We start from the raw sequence: 14,046 nt of genomic DNA on the forward strand, positions 1-14,046 counted from the left end.
TGTATATCAGGCCCACCTCGTTCGCACCACTGCTGCCATGTCCGCTTATTATAAGCGACTTTGGGCTTATTTTTCTGTGAAGTTGCTTGTAAATATCATAGAGTTAGGTAAATATTGGTAGTTGCGCGGGTTGCATTTTGGGGGGGCTTGTTTCTAAAGTGTATAGCTGCTTATTTGGGCTTGTTGCCTAGTGAGTTTTTTTATTCTGGTTGAAACCAATGTTTCTGAAACATTTTCAAGTCAAGGACCCCCACATTAATATGTATTTGTATATTTTCTTCCAGGGAGCTCCCCCCATACATATTCGTGTATTGTGTTGTTAGAATCATGTTTCAAAAATAATTGAAATAGCAACGGGTCACGATGCGAGGCGTTGTGAGCTTGTAGATCTGCTATTTTCAAATAGCCAACGTTATTATAAAGTGCTCATGTGTTTTGTCGCTTCTTTCCATAGACCTGGTTGCTTAATTCTCTCACAAAACCTGGCATCACTGCTCCCGTCCAATGTTTACTTCTCCGGCGTGTCCTCCTTCTTTACAGCCAACCTACACAGAGATATGCTGAGTTTTATGGCAGATAATTTTAATGTTTCGTCGTTCAACAACAACCATATTATGTTTATAATACGACAGAATCTGATCCAACTTGTGGACGGATAATGACGCACTAGGCGAGCCAGCCGTTAGATAGGTAGGTTAGGCTTCATCAATAGGTGTACCAGCTTGTTTCAGTGTTGCCATGTCCGCTTATTATATGCAACTTTGGGGCTGTCTCTAAAGTGTAGTTGCTTATTTGGGGTTTGTTTCTTAAATGTTGTTTAAACCAGTTGTTCTCAAACATTATCTTGTCAAGGACCCCCAAATTAATATCATGTATTTGTCTGTGGACCATAGAGCTGTGGACCCCCCCCCCCCCATCTAAATATATGTTTTACCAGGGACCCCCGTATCAGATTTGTGATGTTAAAATATTTCGATTTCGATCAATTTTTTTTGTTTTTCAAGATTTGTTTGAAAATAGGAAAATAGCAGATCTACATGCTCACATCGCCACGCGTTGTGAGCTTGTAGATCGGCTATCTTCAAATAGCCAATGCATATAGGTTTAAAGTGCTCATATGTGGCCTGTATAATATAGTCGCTTCTTTTGGGCTTGTTTTCATAGACCTGGTTTCTTATTTCTCACGCCTAATCTGGCAACGCTGACTTGTTTCCTTTTGGGCAACAAAAGGCAGCAGATCCTGCGCATCGCATCGGGGCTCCATCCATCCATCCATCCATGATGGCGATGTTCCGGAGCTTTGTGTCGGCTAGCGGCGCCCAGCAGCTCCTCCGACAGCAGCAGCAGCAGCAGCCCAGCGGCGGGGCCACGGCGTCGGCCGCAGCAGAGAGCCTAGAGAGCCAGTTCTCCTGCCCCATCTGCCTGGAGGTGTACCACAAGCCCGTCCAAATCCACAGCTGTGCACACACGTACGGTGATGTACAGATACATACACACTAGGGCAGGGGTCTTGAACGTTTTCAGGCCAAGGACCCCTTGGCTGAGAGCGAGATAAAGCAGGGACCCCCCATTATATATTGTATAAAATATTTATTTTTTTCCATAGATTTCATAGGCAGCTTCATAGACTTGTTTCACAGCACTGTCATGTTGGATTCATGTTGATGTGTATTTCCAGACATTTAACCATGCACTTAAACAATACTTAGTATACCTGACTTTTCACTCTGTACTTAGCCTGCTTTCCCCCCCCCCCCCCATATACTAAACCACTTTGCCGAAAATAGCATATCTACAAGCGCACAACGCCTCACGCTTTTTTGGCTTAAGTTCTCCTCAGAATAGGGATGCTTGGTTGAAGTGGTTAATATAAAAATCACACAAAGATTTGGCGGACCCCCTGTAGTAACTCTGAGGACCCCCTGTTGAAGACCCCTGCACTAGGGCTGTCACAATCATGACATTTTACGTGACGATTGATTGTCACACAAATAATCGCGATTAATGAGTTTTTGTCGTTGAACACACATTATGAATAATAATTACATTTATGTTTGGCCTTTTTAGGCTTTGAAGTTGCACAGGGCAGATGTGTCAAATAAGCTAAATATACAAAGAAATGACTGACATATTTTATAACTTTATACTTAAGCAAAAAAAACTTGGAAATAGCCGATCTAAGCTCACAACGAGCTTGTAGATCTGTTATTTCCACTACTTTTTGAAAATGTTTGGAAATATATGAACGTTTTTCAACATGTAAACGATTATGCAAAAAAAAATGCAATTATGCAAAATAATTGCGATTAGACCATTATGTAATAACTGTGACAGGCCTAATACACACATCTTCTACTGCTGTTCATGTAACTCTTGACAGTGTGCAAATGCAACCAGGGTCCATTTAGTTATACACAATACCTTTGTACTAACACTAACACTACAGTTACAAACTGATACATTAAACAGGATTCTCCTGTGTATGGTGGTGCGTTTAGGGTTGAGTTATGTTTCAGGTTGTCTACGGTGTGTAAGTTCAGTCTAACTAACAACAATGATGGTGCATTTATAGATTGTTTCAGATCTCGTTTATAGTCAGGGTAGACATGGGATGATGACAGTCAGTGCCATCACAACGAATTCAGCCAGTGACTAGTTTTGCTTTTGAAGAAGGCTTGCCATGGGGGTATTTCTAAAAAGAAAATTAGAGACAAAAGAAGCTGGGTTTGAGAAGAACTCTGAACTCAGGCTTTTATAAGTGGAATGTCTAGATAGATTCAAATGCAAAAGTGTATCTATTTTTTTTTAAATTTGACATGGCCAAAATTCAATTAGCCTTGCTGCAACTGGACTCGTTAAAAAAACAAAACTTTTGCCATGTGTTGTGAAAGGTCCACATACAGAGTTTACACGTTTAAAGCTCCATTGTGCAACCTGCACTGTCCTCCTTACTGATAAAAAGATGAAATAACAAGTGTGTGTCAATAAGCCAGCACCCGCACTCCCCTGTGTCTAGCAAAAAAAATCACACTGCCCCAACAGAATAGCTGCCAAAGTCAGCCAATTCAAACAATCTAGCAAGTATTGGCGGGCTGTTCTAGTTTTGTTTTGTCAAGTGAAGACTTGTCAACTAACTTCAAAATGTGTCTTTTTTGGCTTGCCATTCAAATTGCTGTCCTCAGTGGAAGGGTGCAACCTCCACTATAGGTACAAATGGACATTCTTGCTCTTGTCCCCTGACTGTCAACATTTTGCTCAACCAGACACATTCCAGCATTTCGAGTGTATAGTCGCAACATCGCCAAGTTCAATGCTAGCTTACCTGTGTGGCAAATGTTTCCCCATCTCCAACCTCAGTGTCCTGTGTCTACATGGTCTTGTCTAAATAAAGAAAACCTGTCCAAAATAATCTTAAAACAACAGATACTGCATCAGTGATGATAGTTAAAATATGTTTTTTTATATCATTTTGTACAATTATTGCCAAAACGGATTGTTGGCCAATTCATTGGTACATCCCTAAGCTTATCTATGCATTAGGTGCGATTTCTTTTTTGCATAAAGCAAAAAAGCTAATGAGTCCTGGGCTATGGTCCTGAGCTGACCCTAGCACTGTTCCTTTTTAAAAGGAAAACAGCTGATGTTGACAGAGGGCCGATGAAATGTGTTTGACAACACTGCTATCATTTTGCAAGCTGGAACACAGGGTAGTACAGCATGGCTTTGTTTGGTTCACGCACCATGTCATGCGGGTTTGATTTGGCTTCATATAAATATGTGAGGTATTAATAGATATGGGGGGGGGGGGGGGGGGGGTTGGGAGGGGGAGAGGAAGTTGTGGAGGGATTTTTTGAAGTGCCCTTCAGGAGCTGAAGTAGGAGTGTTTGAATTTAGAGTATTGCAGTTTTCTCTTTTCTTTATTTGGGGCATTCACACACAAAATGTGTTGAATTAGGGGAGATATACCATCCCAAAGCCTTCTGGGAGTATCTCTTTTAATTTGATTAATGTCATTGTTTTAAATGTTTTTATCTCTTCTTGACATTTTATGCCATGTAGCACTTTGAGATGTGTGTCAAGTATAAAGTGTTACAAATAAAATTATTATTTATTTTATTGTGTTCACCTGCTAATGCTGTGTCCACACTGGCAGACACAAAAGATACAAAGCTACACAGCATATTTGTAGCTTTGTATCTTTGTAGCTGAAGTTGAAAGAACTTGAAACCAGCTCAACTTTCGCTGGTCGCTGGCTTCGGTTGAAAAATAATGGTAGCCTATATCTTTGTAGCTGCTAGTGTGAACACAGCATAATACAGGCTGTATATACAATTTTTTGTTTTATAGAGAAAAGTGTTTTTCATTGCTGCTGACTTTGTACATTAATTTGATGATGGAAGAACACACCAACTGGTTGGTGTATAAATTGTGTATTATAAATTATGCAAATCTCTGCACGCGTGAGTGTGCATGTGTACCTGTCCTTTGCGTAAATCGAGAAACGGCTGAGCGATCGACTTCAAACTCTGTCTGCGGATCGCAGAGGACCTGAAGGGGTGTGCTTGGCGTGAAGTCGATTGGATTGGCAATCGTCTAGAACAGGGGTTCCCAAATTGTGGTGCGTGCACCCCTTGTGGTGCACGAGCGCCCACCAGGGGGTGCGTGACCTGCCATCTAGGCAAACCAACCTAATTGGTTTGCCTAGATGACGCCCCGGGGGGGTGCGTCATCTAGGTCAGGATGTAATAAGGGGTGCACAGCTAAATAAGTTTGGGAACCGCTGTTCTAGAACCACTGATCCGACCGATTTGCCCATACTGTATATGCCACCAATATACTGTATAGGCATATATGGAGATCTCTGTCTTTCTGTCTCTGTTTCTCTGTTTCTCAGTGTCCCTTTTATGCCATATATGGAGATCCCTGATGTCATTAATATGATGTCATAGTACTGATGCCATAGACTTAGTATTAGTATTACAGTATGGATAATGCATAAGTACTCTGCCAATGGGCATTGCATAACCAGACAGGTTATGCCCAACGGGAATCGTTCCCAATGGGCATCGACCTAGTTGACTATAGATGCATGCAATCTCTGCGCGTGTGCATATTTGTCCTTTGCGTATCTCGACAACCGCCCAACTGATCAGTCATAGTACTGATTATTACTATGATTATGGGTACTGCTCCAAGTACTCTGACAACAGGTACAGAACGGGTTCTCTGGCGTACAATGGATATGTTGCATAACAGGGGCATGTGTTCCCAACGGGCATCGGCCTAGTTGTAATTAGTTTGCATTAGCCACGATTCTAGACAGGCTACTAGCGTGTAATACTAGGCGCATAAGAAGAGCTGAAGAACTGAACACTCTTGTATGTTGCCTTGGATAATATTTCCCCTAAGTAGGACATACAGTATAAGGAAACACTAATGACTTAAAAGACAAAGGAGTGTACTAAGCTTCCAATTAATCCATGGCATTTGGACGGACCTTTTAGTCAATAGTATTATTAATGCAATACATTATTTTTGCCTAATAAAAATGTCAATCAATCAAAGCATCCATACAGCTAGGCTCACATGAAATTGTGACACGTGTTCATATGTCACTGTTTTCTCTGTTTTCACTCTTTCATCTCCTTCCTTAGGTTCTGTGGGGAGTGTCTGCAGCCATGTCTTCAGGTGACCTCTCCTCTTTGCCCTCTCTGTCGAGTGCCCTTCGACCCCAAGAAGGTAGACAGGTCATCCAGTGTTGAAAAACAGCTGACCTCACACAAAGCCCCCTGTCGGGGGTGTAGCAAAAAGGTAGGTACACACACACACCATTATCAACTCAGACATTCGTTATCGTAACGAGTGACATATGAATTTTAATCTGTTGAGTTATTGGATCGTGGACCGTCTCCTCGGGCAATGGGATCTAAACTCTGCTCTCCAGGAGAGCCACACTGAAAGTGATTTTCTCTCGCTCACTTTCTGTCCCTTAATTCTGACATTACATGCTATCTTTCTTTATTTCTTTCAATTTGTCTCTTTTTGGTCTCTGTTTCGTTCTGTGTGTGTAGGTTGCTCTGGTGAAGATGAGGTCTCACATTGCTTCCTGTTCTAAGGTTCAGGAGCAGATGGCTAACTGTCCCAAGTTTGTTCCTGTTGTACCCACATCACAACCCATCCCTAGGTACCACTCAGATTCTCACACACACACACACACACACACACACACACACACACACACACACACACACACACGTACGTTAGAATTGTGCTAGAGGCCTGGGAGACTGCATGCACACAAAATTGTTCTTAAAATGGCATTCCCTGAAATACATGAAGAGAGGTCTTACTGCCGAAATTAAAAACAGGCTAATTCTGGGCTGAAACAACACACATTTTGATGGTGAGTAAGGAACATCAGGGATGCCACTATACAATACACTCGGCTCATGATTCAGTTTGACACACGATACTGGTGTTCATGATACGTGAATGAAATATCGATTAAGAAAAGATCCTACTGTGACAAATACACCTTTAATATGATCTGAAGGGGTGATTCACACCTTCATTTCACATTTGTTTTTATCACTCAACCCTGGGATATACTCATCCCAGGGACAGCATCAGTTTTATGGAATTTAGAATTGGCAACCTAATAATTGGACACAAAGGGGGATATTGTACAGTACTTTACTCCTCCACTCCAGAGTAAGGCAGACAGAAGATCTAAGGCAAGTCCAGAGTGTGAACTATGCATCAAAATAACACTTGAGGTTGAGGGCACATTGCTCAATGCAAAACTATAGAAAAGTCTGTCACAGTCTTCTTTTTTTCTTCCACCACTGAGCTGATATCCACTTATAACCAGCATCACAGCTAGAGATGGGATGATACGAAAATGTCATGTCAAGATATTATTGCGATAATCAAAATATGCTTAAAACTCTTAAAATGACCCAAAAACGTCAGACTTTTTTTGTGTTTCTTTCCCACTGAGCTCATTCTAATTAATTATATGAGGTGCGTCAGAAAAGTAACAGGACTGTGGTAGCCTCGCTCATGAGTCAATGCTAATTGAGTATACACTTAATTCACTGTTTTCACCACTTGCTCTAATATTGTTCACTTCTTTCACTCTGTGCTTCTGTTCCAGGCTGTTGTGTAATTACACTGCTGTTACTCTCTGTCAAAGAATCAATTTGAAATTCCTGGTTAAGTTGGGTTATGGCTAGGGTTAGTAGGGTTAGGGCCTAACCCTAATACTGTGTGTCTGTGCGTGCATGCATGTGTTAAAATTATGGAGAAATACTTCATCATCAGTGGATCATGCAAAAACCAGAAATGCTCAATTAGCACTTCAGAGCTTATGTTTAAACCATGGTGTTCTTGCCTCTGCAGCAATATCCCAAACCGGTCAACATTTGCGTGCCCATTCTGTGGGTCCAGAAACTTAGACCAGCAGGAGTTGGTGAAACACTGTATGGACAGCCACCGCAATGACGCTAATAAAGTGGTAAGACTAAATGCTGTATATGACATGATAACAGGGCCAGATATTTATTTAAGTATGATTTTTGTGCTGGAGCCAGACACCACTATTTTGCTTCCACAGTTCAGAAGCATAGAAGAGAAAAATGCACAGAGCGAATAGAAACAGTCCCGCTGATGCCATGATGAAACGCAACAATTTCTGTCATTTATAAATCCTTTGGTTAAAATACGGAGGACAAGTCACTCTGCATGAGTATCTAAATTGTAACTGTCTAAATGTAATTGCAGTCAGGTCACAGCTATACAACGAATGCATCGCAAATATCTGTTTGGAAAGACTCACCATCCAAAGGTTTGTGGTAGTAGCACTCACAAATACAATGTGTGTGCGTGCGTGCGTGTTGCCAGGTGTGCCCTGTGTGCTCAGCGATGCCATGGGGAGATCCCAGCTATAAGAGTTCCAACTTCCTCCAGCATCTCCTACACAGACATAAGTTCTCCTATGACACCTTTGTGGTGAGTGGAGCGTATGTGTACACTGCATGAGTGCATGTACAGCATGCAGGCTAGTGCCTTGTTGTGTAAAACACTGGCATTGTATATTTAAGTTACTTGTTATATCTGCCCTGTGCAATTTCTGTTTACGAAACCTAAAAGGCACACAGAAATGTAATTTTTCTGTTCCAATGTTTACTGAATTCTGTCCAAATTCGACCTGGAGCTTTTTTTCTTTTCTTTTGCAACCTTAGAGACCAAATAAAAAAATAAGGTACAGGTCAAATGTGGATGGAATTCCCTTTTAAACTCTGCATTTGTCCATGGTTTGACTAATAATAGGTTTGTATGTGGTGTTGCTTTTGTATTTACAGGACTATAGTATTGATGAGGAAGCAGCCCTGCAGGCAGCTCTGGCACTTTCCCTGGCTGAAAACTGACAGAATCATCAGTCCTTCCTACATCCTCCGGCCATCATACTAGTACTCCCCCCTGCTTACCGCCATCTTTGTTTACCCTGTGGCTCTTCCTGTAAGGCTTTCATTAATTTCCCCAACCATCTCTTGCCGACAAACACACGTTTGAACCAGTGTCGAATTTGCCCTGTGCTGACGTCATCCATATAGAGCAGTGGTTGAGCTTTTTTAATTTCAAGGACCCCCTGTTCGGTATGCATTAGGACCCCGTAGTCCGTAGTATTAGGCTACGGACTGTGAACCAAATGTCCATTTGATTCCATTTGTACACTCTCAGAGTTACAGACCCATAACAGACCAGTTGGTTCTATTTGTACACTCAGAGTTACGGACCCACAACGGTTGTTTGGTTCTTAACTATCATTTTGTTGAGTACCTCCCATAACACCCCTCAACTTCTCTGCACGTCCCAAATAATCGCCTGCCTCTCATTGAAAATGAATTACAAAGGCACTGCATAGGAATTAGAGAACCAGTGATTTAAAGGTCCAAATTCTCATCTCAGCCATCCGCTTCTCTCCAAGCTAAAGGAGAGGAGCTTGTATTGTATCTGGTCCATTTTGTATATCAACAAAACATGGTGATTCTTGTTTTTTACCCACTCATCAAATTCTCCCACACAGAGAGTTCAAACACAGCCCTTCAATTGGAATGTAATTGCCACCTGTGACGGCTACAACACATCCCAAGGAATCAAACATCCATGTGGGAGAATGAAGGATCCTGAAAATTCATGGACATTTTAATGGGGGTTTCTCTTCTCTCTGAAACTTCCAATAATGTTAACAGCATAGCTGTGTGTTTGTTTCAACAAGTTGGTTCATATAAAAGTTGGCTGGCGTGGCCACTATTGGTGATAGGGCCGTTATGGCTTCATGTTGGTTCTAAGATACAAAAAGGGAAGCAGATTTCATCTTTTGTATGTATGTTTTATTTCATACTAATTTTCTTAGTATGATTAGAAAGCTGAAAGGCAGAAAGTAAAGCAGAGATACTGGAGGCGGTCAAAGGTAGGATTTGAGCCAATAGGCCAGCTGTATGAGGATCTAGATGTGGAAGTACTGCTCAAACATTGATGGACACTGTCTCAAATATCTCTCAAGTCTGTGGTCGATTAGACCGTTGCGATAGGAGGGGGGGGCAGAAAGGTAGCACCACATTTAACCTGCTACACACAAAACTGCCCTAACGATGGCACAGCATTAATGTGTTCTGTTTTACAGTTTGAACAATAGGAGTGTGAGTGTATGTCTTTGCCAGTTTTGACATTGAATGTTCACGGGACACAGTGAAGAGAAGGCAAACCTGAACAATGTTTGCAACTACTGTATATTTATAATACATTATATTTTAACATTTGGAAAGGGTCAGAAAGGTTTCTCTGAGCAGGAAAATGTGTTTTTTCCAGCACCGTGCAAGTGAGCTCTTGACATACAGAACACATTGTTTCTGTGTTATGATGTCAGACTTACATTTTTGTTTCATTTTACGATAGGATTTAGGTCCGAAATCGGCACGTTCATACAGTTAAGAAATACATTTAATTTTCAAGTGTATGGACGTTACCCTGTCACTGTCAACCCCTACTGTTGGTCTTGGGGATGGTGTAGAAGACTACCACATGTCTCCTCTTATACACATGGAGTCGCCTGCTGCTTCTTTTCACCCGACAGGAGTTTCACCGGGAGGATGTAACACATGGAGGAACACGCTCTCTGTTTTGCTCCCTACTGAACTGGCTACTAACCTGTAGGAGTCACTAATGCTGCGACAGAGATCACCTTCCACGACTTTCTAAACAATAACCCAATTGTGTTCATTGGAGTGCCAGAGGATTATCGAGGATACACGAAAAAAGAATTTCAGATGACCAGAAGGGGTGAACAGACTTATGTTTGGTTGGACATGATATCCACAGCTGCCACATTACATTACCAGTAATGGTCTATAATACCAAAACCAACACCACTACACTAGTATCAACCAGTAATAGACAATAACAAGTCATCCACAGAAAGAATAGCAGCCTCTTTTTATGCTTGTCAGTACCTGCACTTGCCAGTTTATTTTCTACAAGACTTAGCTCTAGATATTAGATTAAAACAATCTAATCAAACTGCTGGGTTGAGTTTTAACCTCCACTCTACTGCTTCCCCAGATCCTACTACAAGAACTATTTTTATGATGCACCTGTCAAGATAAAAGAAAAAAATATATATATATATATTTTTGGAAAAAGTTTGTTTCCATATTGTGCACAGATATCGAAATAGTTCTGGTGTGTGTGTATGCGTGGGTTTCTTTGTGTGTGTAAATTTTAGGTACTGTTAAAACCTGTAAAACCTGCGTTATATGCACTGGTAAACGGGGTTTAAAAGATGTCTTGTACACTAGTATAACTTAGTATGACCACTAGAGGGCAATGCTGTCTAAGAAATGTAGCGCATACGGAGCATGTTCCATAATAAATCCATCAATGACATCAACAAAATGTACCGAAGGGTTCATTGATGTGGTTTCGTCAAGTTGTTTATAAACAATTACTTATTGTGTTTGTCATTCATTATCGGTTCCTGAACCGGGACACATTTCTACAAGCTCTAATATCTGGGGGTTTGAGGGCACACAGATGTATTGGCTAATTGCCCTCCCAGATCCTTACCCTGACCTTTAGCACACCCATACCTCGACCTAACCATCTATAATATATAATCTAAAGCAGGGGTCTCCAACAGGGGCTCTGTAACTCCTCCTCAGAGTTAAGGGGGCCGCCAAATCTTTGTGTAATAGGAAGGTTTTGTTTTTAATGTTTTTTTCTATTTTTACATAACCACTTCAACCCTATCATCCCCATTCTGGGGGGGACATTAGCCGAAAATAACTGATCTACAAGCTCACAACGCTTGCGAGGCGCTGTGAGCTTGTAAATCGGCTATTTTTGACAAAAGTTGTCGATTTATTTCTCTACACTGAAGAGGGGGGAAAAGAGCAGACCAAGTACGCCGCCAAATATCAAGTTAACTAAGTATTGAGGGTTTAAGTGGTTAAATATATGAAAATGAACATGAATCCAACACATTAAAGGGCAATACCACTTTGGTAGAGGTTTGGGTTGTGTATTTACCTTGCCATGGTGTAACTCCAAAGGTGGAGAAGAAATTTAAAATATTAAAACATTTTCATTCGGCTTTGAAAAAATACATTCACTTTGAAATACTCATCTAGGGAGTAGACAGTAGATATTGTCAGACACACACACACACACACACACACACACACACACACACACACACACACACACACGCCAGGTTCGCTTAAATGAGAGGACACAACCACATGTTTTGATTGAACGTTGATTGGACACTTTAAAAATGAATTAAAAAGGATAAAAGCACAAAAAAGCCAGAAGGCTTGTTTCCATTGTGGTCCTTTTGGGTTAGGGATGCAGGGGGAAACTACATAGAGTTCTGTTTCTTTCATTCTTTATGTTCACACTCCTTTGGTGTTCTGGGTAGATTGTCGCAAGCTCTGCACATTCCTGCAGACATAGTTTTATACAATGGTTGGTCAAATTAGATCTTGTGGATGACAGAAGCTGATCCTTTGTAATCAAGTCCAATTCTTTCAGTGACGGATGGTAGAAGGTCCTCCATTAGTGCTTCCATTTACCACAACTACTGATGTGACAAGTGTGAAGTTTTTCTTTCTACATAAAGCTCACTTGTTGACCTGCTATTCTCAAAATATTTTTTAGAATGACATGCCCAAACTTGGGGTGCCAGGTTTAAAGTGGTTAAATTACTGATTAAAATAGAATTTGGGGGGTTTCGCTGAAAGCATACAAGTAAAAAGTATAATTCTACTATACAATTAAAAAAGAAAAAAGGAGCCTAGTGATACTGCTGGTGATGAAGAAGAAGAGTGTTTTTCAAATGGCTCAATCATATTTTTTCTTTTAGAGAAACAAAACACAAAAACTGGAAGACTGACAGGAAATGTATAATTTACCCATATTATTTCACTCTGAAGCCAGGTGGTGATTTTTCAGCAAACAAGCACTTTTTATGAGAAATAGACATGTCAATAGGCCTTATATGAAACAATATAACTTAACACCCCAAAACACTGATACAAAATGTTTTACAATTGATTCTGGTACCTCTACGCAAGTACGCATGCCTGAGAACATCCCAAAGAAATCCAAGAAAATATACGCCCCAGAAAGGCTTAATTTTCAAGATCACTTACAAAAGGGTTTTCAATTGATTCTGGTACCTATAGGAATGCTTAAACTTGACTATCTGGAAAGATAGTCAAGATGATGTCCAACATGGCTACCAGGAGCTTAAAATGGCTATATCTCAATTACTATTCAACCTACTGTAGAAAGGTGGTGTGTGTAACCCTAGGTTTTGGGGCTCAAGGAATGCGACTGAATCAGTGAAACTACCATCAGTTCATAATTGCCAAATCCAAGATACCAAGATGCTACCCAATTTCACTGTCAGCAGTGGTTCTCAAAGTGGGGTCCATAGACCCTCAGGGTTCCCTGAGGGAGTTCCAAATGGACCCTTTACAGGTCTGTAACTCTGAAAGTGTGCACATTGAACATATGAACCCGTAATGTGGTTCCATTTGTACACTCTCAGAATGATGGGGGTCCTTGAAATTAAAAGGTTTGAGAACCACTGTCTTAGAGGATATTACCAGATCATGGACTGGATTGGGGCTGGAACATGAATGAATGTTGCTCCAGACAGTTTCATGAAGGTCAGTGTAACTGCTCCACTGCCTGCACGACTATCCGCTGCTCTTGTAGAAGAAATGGACTGTACTACTGTCTGTGGACCATGTCAACTCCATACTGTAGGCTATACGTTTCTTCCAGAGGAGTCAGAGGATGGCAATCCATAGTGACTGTATAAGACAACAAAACGTGTCTATGGGCTGGTAAACATGGCTTACTGCATAACTTGACTAGCCTGGGATCCAGCCTGCTTCACTACGTTCGGCGGAAGTGAGAAAAAGAAAATCAGTCAAGTTATAGCCTGGGGCTATAACTTGACTACTGTGGCTATCTAAGTCATTTTATAAATAATGATGCATGTGCTTCCAAAACTGACATAAATATGACAGTTGAATTGTTGTTTTAGTACGATGGGACATCACCTTGGGACGATAGCTATCTTGGTTGACAATAAATGATTAACTGATGGTAATTTCACTGACTCAGTCACATTCCTTGAGCCCCAAAACCTAGGGTTGAATAGAATTTGAAATATAGCCATTTTATGCTCCGGGCAGCCCTTTTGGACGTCATCTTGAACATGACGCCTTTCCGGGACTTATATGTTCCTAGATATGTTTTATGTTCACAAGCAAGCTTAGAGGTACAGCCTACCTGAATCAATTCAAAAACCTTTTGTCTAAATGTTTTGGGGGGTTAAGTGATATTTTTTTCATATAGGCCTATGACCTGTGTATTTCTCATTAAAAGTGCTTGTTTAACTTCGCCTGCCAAAGTGTACTCAGGAGCCGAGATACATCATTTTTAAGTTTTAAGTTAACAAGGAAGTGGATG

General features: G+C 41.0%; 1 protein-coding gene across 1 annotated transcript; it reads left to right on the forward strand.

Annotated features, from left to right (window-relative positions):
• The first annotated feature begins 512 nt into the window (after positions 1-512).
• rnf166 (ring finger protein 166) lies at positions 513-10,913 on the forward strand. The gene is made up of 7 exons (XM_084075731.1): positions 513-690; positions 1,231-1,469; positions 5,655-5,811; positions 6,072-6,184; positions 7,402-7,516; positions 7,903-8,010; positions 8,364-10,913. Exons 2-7 carry the CDS (start codon positions 1,279-1,281, stop codon positions 8,427-8,429), a joined length of 750 nt encoding a protein of 249 aa, XP_083931857.1. The 5' UTR covers positions 513-690; positions 1,231-1,278; the 3' UTR covers positions 8,430-10,913.
• Positions 10,914-14,046: the final 3,133 nt, after the last annotated feature.

This window comes from Gymnoscopelus microlampas, assembly GCF_963454915.1.
Source record: "Gymnoscopelus microlampas genome assembly, chromosome: 13".
NCBI lineage: Eukaryota > Metazoa > Chordata > Actinopteri > Myctophiformes > Myctophidae > Gymnoscopelus > Gymnoscopelus microlampas.

Coding starts and splice junctions, on each gene's coding strand:
- rnf166 (XM_084075731.1), top strand. CDS start 1,279: ATGATGGCGATGTTCCGGAGCTTTGTGTCGGCTAGCGGCGCCCAGCAG. Junction 5,812..6,071: donor GTCGGGGGTGTAGCAAAAAG/GTAGGTACACAC, acceptor CTGTGTGTGTAG/GTTGCTCTGGTGAAGATGAG. Junction 8,011..8,363: donor TCTCCTATGACACCTTTGTG/GTGAGTGGAGCG, acceptor TTGTATTTACAG/GACTATAGTATTGATGAGGA.